This window comes from Podarcis melisellensis (genome assembly GCF_964234715.1).
Source record: "Podarcis melisellensis genome assembly, chromosome: 8".
In the NCBI taxonomy this organism is placed as follows: domain Eukaryota; kingdom Metazoa; phylum Chordata; class Lepidosauria; order Squamata; family Lacertidae; genus Podarcis; species Podarcis melisellensis.
The window spans coordinates 41551899-41572758 of record NC_138540.1 but is presented as its reverse complement, the minus strand read 5'-3'; the positions used below and the strand labels follow the sequence as shown (position 1 = coordinate 41572758).

Here is a 20860-nt window from a genome sequence, read left to right as displayed (position 1 = left end):
CTCGGCCCCGAGGAGCGCGAGTCATTGTCTTTGCACGAAGACTTTAATTGCACTGTCGTGCTGGTATCGCTATAATTAACGTTGTCAGCGTTTCCCAGCCTTTTATAGACCTCTGCTTTCAAAGGTTTGTCATTTTGGGTTGGGAGGGGAGAAAAAAAATAGACCCTTTCTGGAAAGAGTGCGATAAGTCAGCTCTCAGCGGGTAGCTTTTTCCTTTTAAAATATATCTATACATTGAGTTTATTTTGGCAATATAGGGACTGAATTAAAGTATGGGAGACTTGCGGTTGGTTTTCCTCTGCACGGGAGGGGGGGTTGTTGCATAGTCTGAGTACAGAGACCTCCCTATCTTTGCAATAATTAAATTGCTGTCATGTCTTCAGAGCGCATGCAGTGGTTGTGAATCAGGCACGCATGTACAGCTCACTCAGGAAGATGCACCATCCATTGTTTCCATCTTTTGTAAATTGGTGTTGAAGGAATCTCTGTCAAAACACTGCCGTGCCTTCAGGTCCTGGGTGCGGGTGGCTGGAGTCCTTTCATTTCTGATTGATGCAGCAGCTTCAAAGCCAGTTGTCAATAGGTTAGTCAAAGGGCAAGTTTGAAATGGTCGTTCTCTTCAGAGGCAGCCACAGAAAAAGCTGCTGTTGGGCCAGCACTCTCCACTCCAGTCTTCTGGATGCAACTGGTGACACCCCAATAGGGATGTTGGAGCTCACATTCTACCAGTTAGTTTCCGGGCTCAGTACAGAGTGCTGGTTTGGGCCTTTAAAGTAGGGCTGCCATATGTCTGGATCTTCCCTGACATTACCGGGATTTCAAAGGTGGAATGGATGTCTGGGGGGGATTTCTGAAAGGCGGCGCTTTGTCCTGGATCTTAGACAAGTTAATAGAAAAATCGCTCAACAATTTTGGGGTTTTTAAAAAATATGGCAGCCCTATTTAAAGCCCTATGCAGCTCAGAATACAGTACCTCAAGGACTGCCCACACCCTTCATTAGAGGGCCCCCCTCTGTGTGCCCCCCTCGAGGGAGGTACAAAGGATAGCCACCAGAACAGACCTTTTCAGTAGTGTGTCCCCTCTCCTCCCCCTGTAGAATGCTTTCCCTAGGAAGACACACCTGGCACCATCCCTGCCAGTCTTTTGACACCAAGCTAAAACCTTTTGGTATAATCAGGCCTTTGCCTGCTATGCTGGTGGTCATTTTTTAGTGAGGTGGGTAGGACTTGTCCTTATTATTATGTTACTGGATGGGAAGTTGATTTTTGGGTGTGTTGTTGATCATTTTAAATTTTTCAGGTTTTTAAATTGCTTTTGTGCGTTGCATTTTATCTTATCAAGTTGATTTGATACTTTTTCTTTTGCATAAGGCAACTGATAAACGTTGGCATAATAATGATAATAATTCTGCTGGGCCCCTGCTAGTATGCAGTATCCTTGGTCCTTGGCTGCCTCTGCCTGTTGCTTGGTGCTCTCCCCTGTCATGTCAGGGCTTTTGTGTCCCCATTGCATCCTCCCTCATGGTGTTGATGCAAGCCGGCATCAGGGCTATCCTGCCTCTTCTCTGCATCACATGACTTCCAGGTGAAATGAGAAGTGTGTGGCCTTTCTCCTGCTGCTGTGCCTTTACCATCTTGACTTCCCCAGCTCCAGCAGGGTTTCTCTGCACAGTTTGGGGCCCTCTTCAGCTTGCCTGCCCCTTTGTAACTGGACCCAGGGCTGTGCTGCTGTACTAATTCCCAAATTCGGTGCCAAGAGAACTACGTTGTGCCATCTGATTCAAATTAAAAAACCAAACTGGGCAAAAGCTGTCCAATATTTCTTTAATAGTAAACACTTAGGATTTTGTGTGTGTGTGTGTGTGTGTGTGTGTGCTTTTATGGAAAGCCACAGTTGAGAGAACTCTGAAAATGGATTTCCACTGGAACAAGGAAATGTTCTGCAAATGTCCTGATCTAAATAGCTCACATTTTGACCCATTGCTGTTAGCGGTTGGTGCTGGGCTTGGTGTCTGTCCAGTTGCTCCACCCACCGGCTTTCAACTTCCTCTTTCTTTTCCCCCTAGGGTCGGTGGGGCTTCCACTGCCCGGAGTGCAAGTGCGCATAGCCTCAGAAAGCTCGCAAAAGGAAGGCCCTGCCTACACCATCCATGCTGAAGGCAATGAGAATGGCACAAAGGTATTAACAAACTTGTGCAGAGGACAGGAAGGGCAAAGAGGTTAGGAAAGGGTTATTTTCTCCTGTCCGCTTTGGTCCCCTTGCCAGGAGGAGTGAAGTATCACTGAGGCTACTTTGGGGGCAGTTGGTGTTTTCTTCTTTTTGTTAGGTGGAGAGGCAAACTCAACTTATGTTTCTGAGTAGGCCTAGGCCCCCTGAACGCATGTTGTGAATACTGGAAAGGGGCCATAGCTGAAAGCCAGAGCACTAGCTTTGCATACAGAAAGCCTCCTGGTATCTCCAGTTAAAAAGTGGGTCAAGCAGGAGGTGATGGGAAAGGTTTATCCGCCTGAAACCCCAGAGAGCCACAGCCAGTCGGAGCTGACAGTACTCTGCTAGAAGGCGGCTTCCTCTGTTCCTACTATAATACTGATTCAAGTGGTGAACCTCCAAAATGTGGTTTCTTGGTTCAACCCAACCTGGACAAATGCCAGCACATTCAGAAGACCAGCTGAGCACTCTAGAATCTACCGGGAAAGTTAACTCAGAGGAGCTTGGCCATGAAAGAAATGGTTGCATAAATCACTTATTTAGTCTTTGGCCTGGCATGCTCATCTAGCTAGCTAGCTATCTAATATAAATAAAAACATTTTTCTAGTAAAGAAAGCCATACATGGCAGAACAAATTTCTACAAATTTAGCCAATGGTTTTAATCTTTTATCTCTTTTGCAAGAAGGCACTTTGGTCAATCATGCATTTCTCCAGGTCCACTTGTGCTGGAGGTTGTGCTGTGGGTGATTTCCAGACAGAAGCAGTGCTCATTCTAGCTGACATTAACAGGCTGCCCATTCCTCGCTTCGCTGCTGCTCCCCTCCCTAAACCTATCGATTTTATTTTTTTGCATTTTCTTTTTAAAGGCTGGAACCAAAATAAGTTATGCAAAGTGATGAAAATGTTTCTCTTTGAAAAAGTTGGAGTTCCTGGTTGTGGAATTCGTACTCTCTCCCCTTTCATTCTGCCCCTGTCAGCCACATCCACAAGAGGGCATTATCACTAATGCAGCAACTTTATACCGTATTTTTCGCTCTATAAGACGCACCAGACCACAAGACGCACCTAGTTTCTGGAGGAGGAAAACAAGAAAAAAAATATTCTGAATCTCAGAAGCCAGAACAGCAAGAGGGATCGCTGCGCAGTGAAAGCAGCAATCCCTCTTGCTGTTCTGGTTTCTGTGATAGCTGCGCAGCCTGCATTCACTCCATAAGATGCACACACATTTCCCCTTACTTTTTAAGAGGGGAAGAGTCTTATAGAGCAAAAAATACAGTAATAGCAAGAGAAATCTTATTGCTATACTACTGCTTGCCCAAAGCACAAGAAAATAACAGGTTTGGGGTTTGGTGCGTTACAGAAAAGCAGGCACCTGGCAAATATATCTGCAAAGGAAATTTCAAAATTGGATCAGAAGAAGCTGCCTTAGACCTGGTCAGACTCTGAAGGGTCCATCTAGTTCAGCACCATCAAGTATGACCAGCAGTGGCATTACAGTGTTTCAAACAGGGAGTCTTCCCCAACCCTACCTGGAGATGCCAGAAAAGCGGTGCTCTGCCACTTCCCATGGCTCTTCCTCATAATTGGGACACCTGCAAAGAAACGGTCCAGTCCGTAGTTGCTGCCTGAGGAATGAAGGAACACCTGGAGCAGCATCCCAGATGGTGATTTTAAATAGTGGATGGGCTCATGTGGTAGAAGGTGGTCCTTCAAAAATGTTATGAATGACCAGTTGTTGCTTAGAACACTTCCTTCCTCCACCTGACGTTTTTTCTTTAGAACTCCAATGTTTGGACGTGGTCTAACTTACTTGAGCTTTTGCTTCTGTAATTCCTGCCTCCAGTTTATGAGAGCCATAATTAAACCTGCCTCTCGAAAGAGAGAGAGAGATAGAAAGTTTAACCCACAGGATTAAATTCCATGGACAAGATTCTTGCAGTCATGTCAGAAAGTTGCACTTGGAAGTCCGAGAGCCGTGCGATAGTGTGCCAAAAGAGCTGATGTCATTTGCAAAGCTAGTTTCTGGCGCAGCCCAAAGATCAATAAGCTACTTAGCGGGAAGTTTGCTGGCGCTGCCTCTCTCTCCTTTCTCCCACTTTGCTTCATTAGAGAAACCTCACTCTGAACCTCGGCACCATCCACAGTTTCCGATTTGGCTTCAGCGGTTCTTTGGCTTCAGTGATTATTAACCTCCATCCCATACTTTTGCCCTTGATATACGCTTGAAGGAGGGCAAGGATCAGCATCAAGCCCCACTGCACTGTTGCTAATAGTTCCTTTTAAAAGTATATTTTATGCGATATTATATATTATTGTGATTTAGTGCCTTTATAATACAAGTAAGAAAACTATAATGCACAAATTTCCAGAGCGGTAGCTGCATTAGTGTCTTGTAGCAAAAACACTCAGATCTTTGTGGCACCTTTAAGATGACTATCTTTAACTCTTGAGAATGGTTCCCTGCCTCACTGAAGGTGTTAATATAATCATTTCAGCAATTATCACTGCTGTTGTAAAAGGTTACAAGTGTGCCTGTTTAACAGATATTTAAGCTTTAATTATCACTGGCTGTAATTTTTGCATCTCATTGCCATTCAGCTCCTGCCCTACCGTTTTCTCCTTTGTATACCTGCCAACTAAGATGTCATTTCATGTCTCTGACAAAGTGGTCTCGAGTTCACAAAACCTTATGCGGTAATAAATTTGTCAGCTTTTAAGATGCCCAATACTCTTTTGATTATAATACAGAAGCAGTGGGTGATAACTATTAGCCTGGAACCTGGTTTTTCCTAACACACATATATTATATAAAGCATGGTTATTTAAAATGGTTTTATTCTATATATTAATGATGCCTGAACTGGTGGTGACTAGCCAGGGAGTCATGGGAGATATGAAAATGTTGGCTCTGTGTACTGCAATTGAAAGTAGAAAACCAAAATGCTCAAGGGGATCGAGCAGCTCCCCTGTGAGGAACATTTGGGACTTCTTAGTTTAGAGAAAAGGTGAGTAGGAGGAAATTATGCATGGCATGGAGAAAGTGGACAGAGAAAACATTTTCTCCCTCTCTCAGTAAAATTCATAGACACCCAGCGAAGCAAAATATTGGAAGATTCAGGACAGGCAAAAGAAAGTACTTCACGCAATATATAGTCGAACTATGGAACTCACTCCCGCAGGAGGCAGTGATTGCCGCCAACTTGGATGGCTTTAAAAGAGGATTTGACACACTTTCATGGAAGATAAGCCCATGATAGGGCTGTGCTTTGCCTCCTATCACAGAGACAGTACAGGCAGACCCCGCCCCCCATTTATGCACGTTCAGTATGTGTGTGACTACACACACGGACATCACACCAAACCCAGAAGTGATCCGAAAAGTCACATAAAGGAATGGAATGGAGCTGGGATGGAACAGGGTGTTTGCAGGCCTTTTCAGTGTGTTTCAAATATAAGTGATTTCACTGGCATGTGCAGTGCCTCGGAACGCAGTAGTAGTAGTAGTAGTAGTAATAATAATAATAATAATAATAATAATAATAATAATAATAATAATAATATTTATCCCTTCCCATCTGGCTGGGTTGCCCCAGCCACTCTGGGCGGCTTCCAACACATATAAACACGTAATAAAACATAACCCAGAACATTTGTGGTATGAAAAAGTACAGGATTTCAGCAGGTAATCACTAGTCATTCCCCAACTGGAAATGAAGTGGCATGACTGCTATGGAACTTCTGCAAACGGCATGACATATAACTGCCCTGGCCCCAGTACAATCGTGAGCGCAAATCATTGTGAACGCAAAATCACAATAAAAAGGACATCTGGGGGGGGGGCTCTCTAATTTTATCAGCATTGAGGGGCAGGAAAGGGTTAACCCCCCCTTTCTTCTTTGTTGCTCAGCTCTGGATATTTCATCTTGCTTTGTTCACTGGGATGCATATTTCATAGGCTGTAGCTTCCCAGCTGGCAGGAGCTCGCAAACTCTTGGAGCATAGCGGGTATTGTCTGTCTGTTTGTTTGTTTATTTTTAAAGCCGCCCCCCCCAAACTCTGCCACCATTCTCCCCCTCCCCTTAAAAAGGGGGAAAGAAAAGAAGCGCTTGCTTAGATCCAAGAGCCGAACTCTGAGCCTTGGCAGTGGGGCGCTGTCAGCAGATAAAACGGGCTCTGCAGCTGCACAGAAATGCCACGTCTCCTAACTGGGAGATTTTTGAGAGTGAGCAGTTTTGTTGCTACAGGGGCTTCAGGAAGAAAGGAAGCAACATGTGACTAGATGAGTGGCAGAGCACACTCTTCCCGACTTTAATTCATGCCATCTCCCATTTTTAAAAAGAAGAAGAAGAAAGGGCCATGGAGCAGGTGACACCAAAGGCCTCTCTCTACCTGAGCCCCCGGAGAGCTGCTATCAATCAGAACAGACTGCACTGGCTTTGATCAGGGCTGGGGAACCTGTGGCCATCCAGATGTTGCAGGAGCATAACTCTCATCATCCCTCACAACTAGCTGTGGAAGTTGGAGTCCATGTGGGGCGCAGGACCACATGTTATTCCCCGCCCCAACTCAGATGCGCAAATAGTCTGACCTTACTTCCTACGTAGTTGGAGATGCTAGAATTGAACCAGTGGGGTTTAGTGGTTAGAGTATTGGACTAGGACTAGGGAGACCCGGGTTCAAATCCCGGCTCAGCCATGAAGCTCACTGAGTGCCCTTGGGTAAGTCGCACACTCTCAGGATAGCCTACCTCACAGGGCTGTTTTTGGATAGAACGGGGAAGGGGGGGAAACAGTGCATGCCCCCTTGAGCTTCTGGCGGAAAAGTTGGGATATAATTGTGATATTAAATAAATACAATCTGGGGCCTTTTGCATGCAAGGCAGGTGCTCCAGCTATGGTCCCTCTGGGAAACTATGCCCTTCCAAGGAGCCTAGGTCTGCCACACCTCATATTGGACTCCATTATTATTTTTCAAGGCCAGTGCAAATGGATGCACCAAGATGCATCTTGAAAAGCTGCGCTGGAGCTGGATTAAATATTTAGCAAATTGTGAGTGCAGGGAATGTTTCCTTTCCAGTGGTGAGCTGGTTAGAAAGATTAGCAAAGTGGACTTTTCGCCCCAATGAAAGGCTGCTGTATTCTGCATTACTCAGCAGATGGCATTTCCCTGCAGGGGTGGATGGAGGAGAGAGTAGCAGCAGGCTGGTCCAGAGCCAAAACTTGGCGTTGTGCCCTCTGGGAGAGCCCATTTTCTGTGGGACTGGTGGTTTTGTGGATGCTAAGAAGGAGGCACCACAAATGATGCAGAAGGGTATTGTCTTTTTGTTTGGCATAGGCCATTAGTTTTTCCAGTGTGTTTTTAGTGTATGATTTCAATCTGCTAACCTGCTCTGCTGTTTTTTGGGGGTGTTGCTGTATTTGGGATTTGTTTTTGTATGTTCATTTATGGCAGGGATTTTGAATCATAAGAAGTATGATTCGCTTAATCCAACCCCCTGCTCAGTGCAGGATCTGCTACACAGGATGCAACTATATAACTATATAACTCCTGACAGGTAGCTTGTCCATCCTCTGCTTTAAGTATTTCCTGCAAAGGAGAACTCGACAACTCCTGAGGCAGGCAGTTCCACTGTCAAACAGCTATTATCATTAGGGCTTTAAAAAAACCAACCCTAATGTTTAACTCTGCTTCTTCTACAATTTTCCACTCAGCTGCTCTTGTTCTCTGGAGCAACAGGGCACAGGCCTGCTTCATCCTCTGCCCTTCGGATATTTGAAAACAGCTGTTTGTATTCTCTTCTCTTCTTCCTAGGACCATTTGCTGTGTTGGGTTGCCTGTTTTTACCTTTTATAAGCCACTTGGTGATTGTGTGTGTGTGTTTTAAGCAGAAAAGTAGAGTATAAATAAATAAAGGATAGACTGGCATAAGAATAGGCAGGCTTTTGAATTCCCAGTGTGACAGTTCCTCTTCTGATCTCTCTCATCTCCGAGGCATGCCTGTGAATTAAAATTAATCACCTCTTTAAAACAGAATAGACAATGATTTAAACCATGCATGGGAATTTCTGGGTCATTCCAACTGCCTCCAATTCCCCACTTGTGAGCACTGAATGTCTTGAGGAATGCAAATTGGTTCAGTTCCACGAGCAAAATGTTGGGTTTTGGACTCTCTGCTTTTAGATTTGTGTGTGTGTGTGTGTGTGTGTGTGCGCGCGCACACACACACAAACATACATACAAAAACACACACACACACAAACATACATACATACAAAAACTAGATCACTTGGCTATTGCATTACAGATTCTTTACCCATGCTAATAAAATCATTATTGATGATTTACAGATTGGGCCAAGTATTTAGGATCTCTCTCCCGTATGCTTCCTTTCCTTTCTTCTCCTCCTCTTCTCATTTCGTTTTCTCCCTTCATTTTTAGAAAATATGAAACCTCCCAAAATGAAAAGCGAATTGATTGCATTATTCTAACCCTCCTTTATGAAAAGTTACCGTTGCAAAGCCAGATGTGAAATGTGGCTGTTGCAGATTACAGTCTGGGCTCTGGGTGACTTTTTTCTTCCCTCTTCTTCTTATCCTCGGTGTTGTCTCCCCAAGGAGCTGAAATCTGCCTTCTCTCCAGCAGGAGGGAAATGGCGCTGCCTTGCAATTGCCTTCTGTAGCCTCTGCTGCAGGACACGCAGCTCGTAGCAGAGATAATGCCGCTTGTGCGGAAAGGGGGCTTATGGGGGAATTTTTAATTACAAATGGGTATGAGGGACCAGGTTGCCTAGGAGATGGGTAATGTGCTGCTGAGCGTTTTACTACTAGCAAATCTGCCAGAATAGACGATTAAAAGTTTATTGCTTTATCTGATGCCTGGATTGGTGGCCTTGTGAAAAATAAGCCCCTTTGCTCTTAGCTCACCCCTTGCAGAGCCACGGCAGCAGGCAGGATGCCGCTGGCCAAGTGGCGCTTGTGCCCCAGGGCACAGGTGAGGTGTGCTTATTGCAGAAGGCAAAAAGAGGCTGGCTGCCTCTGCCTTCCTCTGCTACTACTTTTCCCTGTGGGGAGCTGGCAAACGAGGGTCCCATTTCTGCCAGCTTGTGTAGTATGACTGGTTTCCCCATCATTCTGTTGAGGCTAGGAAGCTGTGTGGTGAGGCAAAGGTAGGTTAAAGGCAAAGTGTCCTGAATTAGCAGGGAAGCTAGCCAGCAAGAAGTCATGTTGGAATGCAGGTGGCTGGGCAGAAGAAGGTGTCACACCAGCAACAGCCAGGCAGCAAGTGACCAATTTCTTCACCTGCCCAGTCACACCCATCCTGTTGTGGAATAACAGCAGTATTCTGATCCAGATTACGCGTTGATTGGTTGTTGCTTCGTTCTTCTGCATAGTTCTGATTCCGACAGATGAGCTGGGCATGAACAGGTCCTGACACAGGCAAATGGTTCTCCTTTTATACAGAAGGTTGAACTGAATGACTTCTGTGGACAGCATCCTCTGGACGACAACTCTTGTTCAAGGCATGCACAAGAATATAAGAAGAGTCCTGCTGGGTCAGGACCGAATGCCCATCTAGTCCAGTGTCTTGCTTCCCACAGGGACCAGCTCGATTGCTCTGGGGAATCTCCCAGCAGGGCATGAAGGCACTGTGGCAACTGGTATTAAGGGGCCATCACACAGCCATCCCTCCCCCTCACAGCAGACTCAGGTGGTAAGTGCCAACAGAAATTAATCCAAAATGGGGCCAACTAGAAGGAGGTGCCAACTAGCTTGGGAGAACTCTTGAAGTTTGCAGAAGTACAAAAATTACTTTAAAACAAGCCATTTTAGCCCCCCCCCCCCCCCCGGCAAAAAACAAAAACAAAACAGTCCAAGAAGGACTGAGCAACCAAGGAATGTTGAGTGTCTATTTACAAAGAAAGGCATCCTAGAAGAGGCTGGCTGGAACCTAGAAGGTGAGCACTGCTGTTAGTCATGAGAGGTGAGGACCTGCAACCCAAATATTGCAGCGTATCTTCCTCCCATTAATAAGACTTGCTGCCCATGAATTTGCCTAAGCCATCTGACCTTGTGGAAGTCATAACACTTTGTGCCTGTGAATTCCATAAATAGATCACACACAGTTTTGAGAATGTGGACCTTTGCAGCGGTGGTGGTGCCTTGTGGTTTGCCATTGGTGAGCCCTTGGCTAATGTGGATTTAACCTCTCTCCTCTGGTCAATTCCACCCTCCATCCTTGGCATCAATAGCATATACCGAATGTTATGCACCCAACTGCCTGTGCCTGTTCCACAGCATGGCAGATGCTGTATGGCCAGTGTCACGTAGCCGTGTCAAACCAGGAGGGGGGCACCGTCTAAGAGCTCCCTACTGTTTTTTTCGCTCTGATTAGAAATTGTTTATGCAGATTTCTGATTTTTGTTAAGCAAATGGATTAATAAAATGACTCATTTATGCAGACGGCACAAGCAGAAATGATTTTCTCCTGCTTAACTCCCCCCCCCCCCCGCCAAGAAGAAACTTCCTAGTATTCCTTAAGTACTTTGATTCAGGTAATCATTTAATTGCAAATATAAACCAGCAGTGCAAACCCTTTGCATTTTTAACCAGTGCCAGGCGGTGATGATGGTGGGAGTGGGAATATGCCATTCTGGAAGTGCTTCTTTAAAATTTAAATTTTATTGCTTTTTCTGCGTGCCGCCGCCGGTGATCTTGGAGAGCACAGCTGGTGCGTTTACAACCACGTCCCACTAGGAAGATTAGCATTTTTAAAAAAACTTTTTGCTGCCTTTGCTTGCTCTTTGCAGGGAATGCTGGTGCCCATGCATGGTGCCTAAGCTTGACTCTCCTCTAGAGCAAGGGCACAATCCGATAGGAAGCATCTCCTGTGTAAGCAAATGGCATAAGTGCCCATGGTGCCGTGAATTTTTGAGGGACTCTCGTGGATTGCAAAGGGACTTGCACAGGAGATGTGCCCAACATGTTACGTCCAAGGACAGTAAGTGATCTTGGCTATCTAAATTTCATGATATGCACCTCAGCACAGGGCTTTTTACCTGGCAACTGGCAGCATCTCCCAACCAGAGGAGTTCCCAGAGGCCATGGTCTGCTGAACATACAAATTTCCTTGGTGGTGGATCTGACAGTCTCCTCTAGCATTCTCTCCAGTAACGGTCAGCATGAAGCAGGACACCAGGGGCTTCCCTTTGGTTTGTCTCCATCTTTTGTTGCCCAGAGGAGGTATGCTTCAGTCTTTAATGAGAACTGCCTGAAATAATGTTAGAAGAGCCCTTCTGGATGAGGCTGAAGGTCTCAGGTAGTCGAGCATCCTCTTTCACACAGTGGACAAACAGGTGCCTCCAGGATGCTCACAAGCAGGACACAAGAGCGATAGCCCTCTCCTGCTGTCAGCCCACACTGTTGGATGTACATCAGAGTGCCATATAGGTATCACAGCTAATAGTTATTTGATTACATTTATATCTCACCTTTTCCTCTAAGGAGCTTGACTACTTGCTTCTGATATCTGGAATCCCAAGAGATGTACTTCCTCGGTGCACAGAATTTCCATTTAATTATTGCAGCTGATGGATACAGAAGTGTCAGCATGCAAATGCAGAGCATCTAGTGGCCGGTGAATGGGTGTGTTAGCCAAGGCCTCAGGCAAAGGGCCATAGCTCAGTGGTAGAGCATCTGCTTGGGAACCCGGATTGAATTCCTGGAGAGCCTCTCCCAGTCAATGTGGACTAGCACTCAGTAAGCTAGATAGACCAATGAAATGACTTGGCATAAGTTCACCTGTTTCTTGAGTAGCATGAATAATAGAATCGTAGAGTTGAAAGGGACCTGAAGCGTCATCTGGTCCAACCCACCTGCAATGCACTAAAGCAGCCCTGACAGATGCCCTTCCAACCTCTGCTTATAAACATCCAATGAAGGAGAGTCTACCACTTTCCAATGGAGTCTGTTCCACTGTAACTTACAAGAATATTGGGCTTATGCAAATGTTACATTTAGACGTAGACATCCTGTAAAACAAGTGAAGACCATAACATGGCTGGGCCAGAGCAAAGGTTGTCTAGCCAAGTCCTTTGCCTCCAGCAGCACTGATGTCCATCTCCAGTTTCTCTGCTGCAGTTTTTTCAGGGCAGCAGGCTTTAGTGCTATCCTGGAACTCACTCGTAAACAACTGAGCCTTGCCTGGGAAATGTATCAGAGAAAAGCTCTCACCTCTCTACTAGCCACCTTGGCTGCCTGCTAATAGAGAGGTAAAATTGAAGCATTGAAAATATGCATTTTATAATCACCCGGATTTATTCCTTCAGAGAGTTTATTACAACCTTTTTATTTTCATGCGTGGCAAATGTAATCTTATCTGGCGCGCCGGCTGGCCTAGCTCAGCTTGCTGAATCCGTTTTGCGGCGGAAAGCTATCAAACGCCAGTCTTCCAGGGCACACCGTGTCTGCATGTTAAAGTTGCTTGAACGCATTAAAGCAGCTGAAACGTGCATTAAAATATGGCACTTGGAGAATAGGATATCTATGCAATTAGCCATCTGATGCTTTCAACAGCTGCTTGTAAGTTAGATCCGGTGTATCAACAAAAGGGTACCTTGGAGATTTTGAAGAAGAAAAGAAAGCAAGCTTACTGGCTGCAGAAGAAGCCCTCCATTGGGAACTTCAAGGGGTTGTTGTTGTTGTTGTTTTGAAGGGATGTCAAGTTTGTGGATGTGCCATAGATGCACAAGCATCTTGAACCTCCATTTTAACACACACCCCGGCCTTTCTGCCTCTCCCCCACCCCACCCCCTGCCACCGCCTGTAGTGTTCAGGCATTGCAAGCTGATAGTGCCAAACTGGTCCACATGTTCCCAGGCACTGGGGAGCACAGCTACGAACCCTGCGAGTTCAAGAAGCAAAATCCTATTAAGATAACGTCACGGGTTTTCTGTTTTACTGTTTGCAAGCCAGCTGTAGTATCGCAAAATGGCACAACAGGGAGGTTCCTGCTGCCAAGGAGCTGTGCTGTAGATAAGATGTGGGGGGAGCATTGAACCTCTGCTAGAATCCAAGTTCAGGTGATAAGGAATTTGGAACCCATCCAGCCTTTTGATTCAGACAAGCAGGGGTGCACAAACTCCGCCTTTTGCCCACCTGGCTGGGGAATTGTGCTGCTGCTACCACTATCCCCACACCATATTCCCAGGGCATACGACATGCTGCATTTAAATAAAAATGAAAATGAAAGGGTCAGCTTGTTCTGCTCACTGCAGTGCAAGATGACACATTATGTAGGTCAGCAGCACTTGGGTCGTTATATTTCCAGAAACTCCAGGAGAGCTGGGGAAGGCGGGATCTGAAGCCTGGTCATCTTCTGCACACATCAGCACTGTCATGAAGAGTCAGCAGTCTGGGACTTGGCTATCCACATCCGGACGCTGACCTGCCATCTTTGCTCTTTGTGAATCAGGATAGGTCTGAGAAGGCTGCAGTTGCTCCATCATGCAGGTGCCTTGGGAGGGTCAGGATCCCCTTGCTTCATTGCTAGAGTGCAGCTCTTTTGGGTTGATGGGTGCAAGCAACTTGTGCTAGCAGTGGAGTACATGGCATCTCTGTTTCCCCAGGTGACCCCAGGTTTGGACGACAAAGAAGGGGAGCTCTTTGTGAAGGGGCCTACGGTATTTCTGGAATACTGGAACAGACCTAAGGAGACCAGGGATGCCTTCACTCCTGACGGCTGGTTTAAAACAGGTACCTTGATTGGGGAGGTGCTGGAGCGCCTCACTTTGCATGCAGAAGATTCAATTCCTGGCAGCACCTCCAGTTAAAAATGTCAGGTAGCCAGTGGTAGGACAGTCCCTTCTGTAACTGAGACCTTGGAGAGCCACTGCCAGCCAGAGAGATGAGATGGACAGAGTAACTGACCTGACATAAGACTGCTAACTACATTTTTTATAGGACCCCCAAGTGAGAGAGTCTTAGTGCGATGTGCCCTGTGGCAAGACTCCTCTACATTGGTTCATGGCACAAGACTATGGGAAAGATCTTCAGCCCTGGTGTGTTTGGCTGGGAACCAGGAGCTGATGCAGCACTTGCGCCTAGCTGCTGCTCAGGCAAAGTTACTGGACTAGTGTTAGTAATATTGATATATTAATACAGGAGTAGACATTGTGGTGTCCGCCATCTCCAACAGCCCCAGCCAGCATCACTAATGATCAGGGATGATGGGAGTTGTAATTCAGCAACATCTGCAGGGCACTGTGTTAGCTAAGCATAAATTAATATATCATTTATATCTCTTGTATGCAAATAATTCTGGACTTGCCTAACTCAATTTGCCCTTGCAACAAGTCAAGAGTAGCATAGTTCCCATTCGGTGTCCACTTACCTTTCCTGTTCCACGTTGAGCAGGGATTTGAACCCAAGCCCTGCTGGGACCTCCTTGTGTTCTGTCTGCAGCAGTAATATGGTTAAGTGGTGTTTTGCTCATAGGGTTCAGTCAAGGATTCTCCACTGATCATATGAACCCTTGGCTGAGTTGAGTCTCAGGAACTAAATATCCCCACCCCTGATGGGGACGCCATACAGTTGTGCCCTAAAAATGGAATGGTTCCTTCTGCTAGCTCCATCCCTCAGCAGAGCCTTGGAGTGTAGGGGGACCTGTTAAGAGTTACATTTTGGCCTCTTAAGTCTCTTGACCCAAAGCCATCTCGTTTTTGACTCTTTCCTATTCCTGTTACTAGCGACAGTGTAAGTGTGGGACATTTGTTCTCTCTTCGTTCAGCCCTGGTTGTCATTAATCTTGTAGGCTGCAGAAAGCTTGGGTGTCTGGTTAATTTCATTCCTGTCACTCAGTCTATTCCCACCCCTGCCCAGGTCTTTGTTTGCACACAGGGGGCACTTCCTTTCTGTATCGCTGCTTGTTTAATGTAATTTGGGCTGAGGAGGAATGTGAGAGGAAGACAACTATCATGCAGCATGGCACCAAATAAAATGAGCTGCAAACCAACAATGTCCCCAGTTCAAATCTCGCTGTGATAGTTTGCTGAGTGTTCTAGATCAAGTGGCTGTCAGCGTCTCATCTGCAGTATCAGAATAATATGCTGGCCTACCACGCAGGCCTGTTGTATGGATTACAGCAGGATAACATATGTGAAGCACTTTGGACAGTAAAATGCTATATAATAATAACATTAATAACCGACTTAAGTGCTTCAACCTGACTTTCTGGTGCCTTCTCTGTGGCTTTACTGTGTGTGTTCTATTCATTTTGTGGTTGGGTGGTTGGTTTTGTGACTTAAATGAGAGCTGCAGTTTGGCAAGTTTTGCTCATGCCGCAGTCCTCCTGTGAGCAGCGAGATTTTGCGGCTTGATGCTAGTGGGCAATGCAGCATTGTGGGGCAATCCGTAAAAAAAAAAAAGAACGAAAGGATTTTTTAAAAGTTGACCCTCCTGATGAATATTTCAGATGCAAACGAATGGCATGCATTAATTATTGTAAAGAGATGTCTTTAGGAGAAAATGATTTTGAAATTCAGTTTAATTTCATTGTAATGCATTGCAAACAGGAAGGGAGTATGTGTGTTTAATTGGCTCTCGGGGGTATGGCCTGGAAGATGCCATGCCTTTGTCACAGACCATTAGCGATACAGACTGCATAATGAGAAACTACAATCAGCTCACAGCTGCTGGCTCCTACGGGGAGAGAATGATATTAAATGGAAATCAGTATAAATTAAACTTAACCCTTTCGCTGGGCAAATTTTAACTTCCAAGCAAGAAATGCTGGCAGCGGGGTGGTGGTGGGAGAAAATGACAGCTCTTCTGAATTAGAGGCAAGTTGGAGAAGCCTCAGAAGCCACCCTCCGTCCTACCACTGTTAATCTCATTTGACACAGAGTGATGGCATTTTGATTGTTTCCCTCTGGTTGCACCCCACCTTCCCCTCCTCCCAATTTTCCTCCTGTCCCCTTTTGGGTCCTTTGGAAAAAAATAAATGGTAGGCAACATATTTCCAGAGCTGACACCTCTTGATCCACAGTGAGATGCAGGTTTGCTGGTGAGACTGCCTTGTTAGCTATTCAGAAAACTATTTTGCATGGAGGCATAGGAAGGAATATAGGGAAGCTGTCTTTTAATTGAGCCAGGCCATTGGTCCATTAAGCTCAGTATTGTTTACACAGGCTGGCAGCCAGTCTCCTGGATTTCAGGCAGGAGCTTTCCTCAGCCCTCCCTGGAGATGCCAGGGATTTACCCTGGGGCCTTTTCCATGTAAAGCATGCATCACAGTCCTTCACCGAGAAAAGACCAGCTCTTCAAACTGAAAGTCGTACTGAGCTCCCCACTTGTATTCTGCAGTTTTAGCAGATACTGTCCTTGTGTCTTGAAACTTGATCCCCGTAGCAATGAGGGCTACAAACTTTTTAAAAAAGAAATTGAGCAAATACTGAGATACTCAGAAGGTTGAATTCTGCTGTTGTGCTGTGGGTGCACAGAACATACCCAGCCATACACAAAAGACTGAGGAGCAGCATGCTCTTCCTCTTTTATCATGATGAATCCCAGAGAGGTACCTACTCCAAAGCATTTTGTAGCAGCAGCAAAATGAGTTCTAGAAGAAGCATTTGAATGAGTTAAACAGAGTTAATTACTGCCACGGTGTTCCAAAGAATGCAAATGAAGCAGATTATAACTGCAACAGGGGCATTTACTGACACAGCTCTATATGGCTTGGGGAAAATACCTTAAAATCCTACTTGCCAGCATTAGAGTCTTAACTGCTTGTGCAACCAGGCACTCAGGATTTTTCCCGTCCTAGTCACAGATAAAGAGAAAAGATAGAGAAAGGCAGCAGTGAACAAGGGAAGGAACTATACTCTTAGCCAACTTAGGTCTGAATACGGCCACTTATGTCCCCCCTTCCCATCCTGGGCATGGGGCCCAATGTGGCAAGGCTGCTGCTGAGGCATTCTTCAAGGGCATGTGGAAGCTGGCCCTCCGTTGGGGTGGGAGCACAACTGGAGCAAAGTAAACCTGGCGACGGTGCGCTGCTCTGCCTCTAATAACTTCTGAGCCATAATTGAGCATTTTACTTATTGCTAATGACAATCCTAGAAACCAGCAGGTCAGCAAATGAAGAATAATCGCTAGCAGAGAAAGCACATGCAGATTCTAACATGCTGCACTTGGTGATGGATTGAGCCACATTAAGATGGAGCTCCAAAGTTCTAGGCAGATAGGGTAGATAAAGTCTGTCAGGGTCAGAAAGAGAGCTAGAGGTGGGAACAAATGCCCCATGGATATAATGGAGGGCTGTTAATGATGTGTGACTTGTGTGCTTATTTATGAAAGGAAATAATGTAGCTGGCCTTGGCTCACCTTGCAACTGTTCAGGCTCTTATTTATATAAAGAAGCATCTTCTTCTGCGTCTTGACATGCCAGTAAACAACCCCACATATGATGAGCTAGCTGTGTGTGAACAACACTCTCCCTGTCATTGGCTGAGCTTCTGTGGTGTCATGAAATGTTCACTAACATTCTGACTTATCCATGGAATGATGACAAACTGCATGTTCCTGTGAGGGATGTGAAAGGTCACTTTGGTTTAGATAGACCTTTATACATGAGCCCCATAAAATGCAATAAATGCAGTCCCCTTCACGAAGACCACTGTTCTCCACAAGAAGAAGTGACCCAGGTGAATTCAGTGTAAGTAGTCACAAAATCACTCAAGCAGTTACAGGCAGCATTCTGAAGTTCACGAAGAGTACGGTACTTCCTAAATTGCAAGGTGCTACGAAATGGTGGGGCGAAAAGCAGCACTCCTAGCGCATTAGCATCATGTCCACGGTTTCATAAATCCAACTGTTGCTTTTGTGTTCTCCCAGTACCTTGAAATAGGGACATAGTCAGCCAGGAGCTTTTCCTGCTGTAACTCTGTGGAAGTGAATATAAGAGCGCAGAGTGGCTACACTAGTTTGGTTGAAAGATGGGCTTTCATCTTGAGTGTCTATGTGCATCCCCCTCCCGCTGTGCAAAGGATTTCTCCCAAAGGAAAAGCACGCTGTGCAGCATGAGTGGCAGGGAGAGGCAAGATCATAGAGCTATGTTCTCCCTGCGGATAGGCTCGCTCCATTCACATTTGCCCACACGTCTAGGAAAGTAGAACCTGGGAGCATTTGGTGAGATTTATTTTCAATTACAGGTTGAGGCAGAGACATGAAATAGTGCCGACTTTGAAAGTGGTGCATAAATCCTGCAAGCAAATCCATGTATATCAGCTCCATATAATAAGACTTTATTGATTGCTATATTGTATCTGTCAGAATAAAACTCCCTTAATGCCTGCATCAGGGCCAGGAAGATAGAGGCCTTGGCTGGTAACGGAATCTGATTCAAGAATCAATGCAGTTTGATTAATATGTCGTTAAGAAAGTAAGAGTTATTTAACTTGTTTGATGTGGGCTTTAAACCGATGACTCATTTCTATTAAGCTCCCCTGCTTTTGAGCTGTGCAGAAAACATAAATGCGATCAATGTTGCTCTTTTGCATGTAACCAAATCCTGTATTTTGGTATTCAGAGTTTATATTACAGTTCCTTTTACGGAAGTCCCAGTCTCTATCTCTCAAATGCATTTCTTATAGGTCCAAAATAAATATTCGCATACCCTAAGCTTCCAGGGCTGGCCCAAGACATCTTGCAGCCTGAGGCAAAGGATAAGATGGTGCATGCACACACAGGGGAGTTGACCGGACTAGTGGTTGAATCGTGCCTGAACACAGATGATGGGACAACATTGTCCATGATACCTGAGGGTAGCAAGCTAGTTTATGGAGCCCCGGACAGGTTGTATAACACACAGGGATCTGTCTTCCAGTCAGGGGGATACAGTCCCACTGCCCAGCTTCTGTAGCCTGCAGCATTTACCTCTCTTCCTAATAGTGGGGCTGCCTGGCAAGTTTCTGCAAATGCATTGTGCACCACACAGAGCAGGCTGCTTGATTCCACCATTCTGAGAATCTTAATTGTTGTTTCTAAGTAGCGAAGGCACCCAGAGGATGTGAAAAAAATTTTCCTGCTGTTTCTGCAGTTTTCTGCTTTTCTACCCAACAGTCTCAGACATTTTGCAGGGCACCTTGAATATCATTGCTTTTAGGGATCGCAGCTGTAAATCAGACACATTTTGGAGTGTGGATTGCAGTGTGGATGATTCCATTGTTTAGGTAGGATGCAGGTTCTGTCTGTTGCTTTTCACATTTCCCCAAATTTGGATGCTGCCCCCTGCTGGTGGACTGTGAGCACAATTGAGAGAATACCAAAAAGGGGGCAGTGGGGGATTTTCAAATCATGAACATGGCACTAATGTGCAATGATAGTTATTTTTAAATCTAACATTTCTTAACACTTTGCAGTTCAGGAACTACTAAAGCAAACAGCTGTCACTGTATTCCTCATGAGCCTCAGAATATATTTTCACAGCAGATAATTCCCCCTTCACCTAAGGAAAGTAAATCTGGTAGAGTCCACATAATTATCTGCACCTGTGGAACTACTTGCCAGTATCCACTTCAGTCATTGATGGATTTCCTTGTGGCAGGTCAAGTTTAAAAATGTTTAGACCCTTGAAGGCAACCGACCAGGACTTCTGGCGGTCCAAGGGCAGAATGCCAGTGCTCTGCTAAACTCCTGGCCCTCCCCCAATGGCTCATAGAAGAAGGATAAATTATGCAAGATTTGCAGATGTGCCTGATTTGCAGAATCCATTCAGGTGTAGAATAGATGTCATATTGGCACAGAATTTCAATCTGTTCTGTGGTTAGCCCTGAAGGTTCTGTTCATTCCCCTGTGAGTCCTTTTGCCCTTCAACCCTAAGAGGATAGAAGACCAAAAAAACAAAACAAAAACACCCCTTTGCTTGAGCTTGGCTGGTCTTGTTCTGTTCCCTTCAATGCCAGCTAGCACAGAGAAGGTTAAGCAGATGGCACGCCGCAATACTACACTGAGTTGGCAGTGGCTTTTTCTGGCTCCTTCCAATCCCCAGAGAGAAGCAGGTGTTCCCCACTCCGGGGTGGGCATTTGTTTCCATTCATGGGCGTTCACACCTGAGATAGAAATCACTTGTGCCTGTTCGGCACAAGCTATAAATAGGAACATGTCTAATTAAAATCCTAGCATGCAATATTTTCCCCATGTTTGTTTACATTGTCTCTCCCAGTCATAAATTCGATTAATACTATTTTTTTGTTTTAAATTATTGCTTAATTATGAGCTCCTGCAAATGTTGCATATGACATATCAGCAGGGTAAGCCCGCTGCATGAAATACACACGCCCAAGGCTGGGAAGAGGGAGAGCTTTCTAGTAGCCAGAGGTTGAGATCCAGAGAGTGGCCTGGTGGGATGATGTGATTAACTCAGATGGACTGGGAAGATCTGCTTAGCCTTGACCTCTAGGATTATGTCTCTTTTGACATATCCTTGCCTATGGATGGTCCCCTAACTTAATTAGCTCCAGCAGCAAGGAACTGTACTCTAGCTTTGCCCAGGGATGGGAACATCTGGCTTAGGGGTCACGTGCAGACCTCAACTTAATTTCCTGTTGGTGGTGGGGGAGGGACAGGAACGGGGGCAGGGCTTGCCCACCACTGGCT

General features: G+C 45.6%; 1 protein-coding gene across 6 annotated transcripts in view; it reads left to right on the top strand.

Annotated features, from left to right (window-relative positions):
* ACSF3 (acyl-CoA synthetase family member 3) overlaps nt 1-20860 on the top strand; it is a 62507-nt gene that overhangs the window by 22034 nt on the left and 19613 nt on the right. For 5 of the 6 annotated variants that reach the window (XM_081920203.1, XM_081920200.1, XM_081920199.1 and 2 more), the window contains 2 exons: nt 2067-2179; nt 13834-13960. In XM_081920203.1, the coding sequence (XP_081776329.1) occupies nt 2067-2179; nt 13834-13960 (240 nt within the window). The remainder of the gene's footprint in view (nt 1-2066; nt 2180-13833; nt 13961-20860) is intronic. The other variant, XR_014170763.1, reaches the window with a different exon arrangement.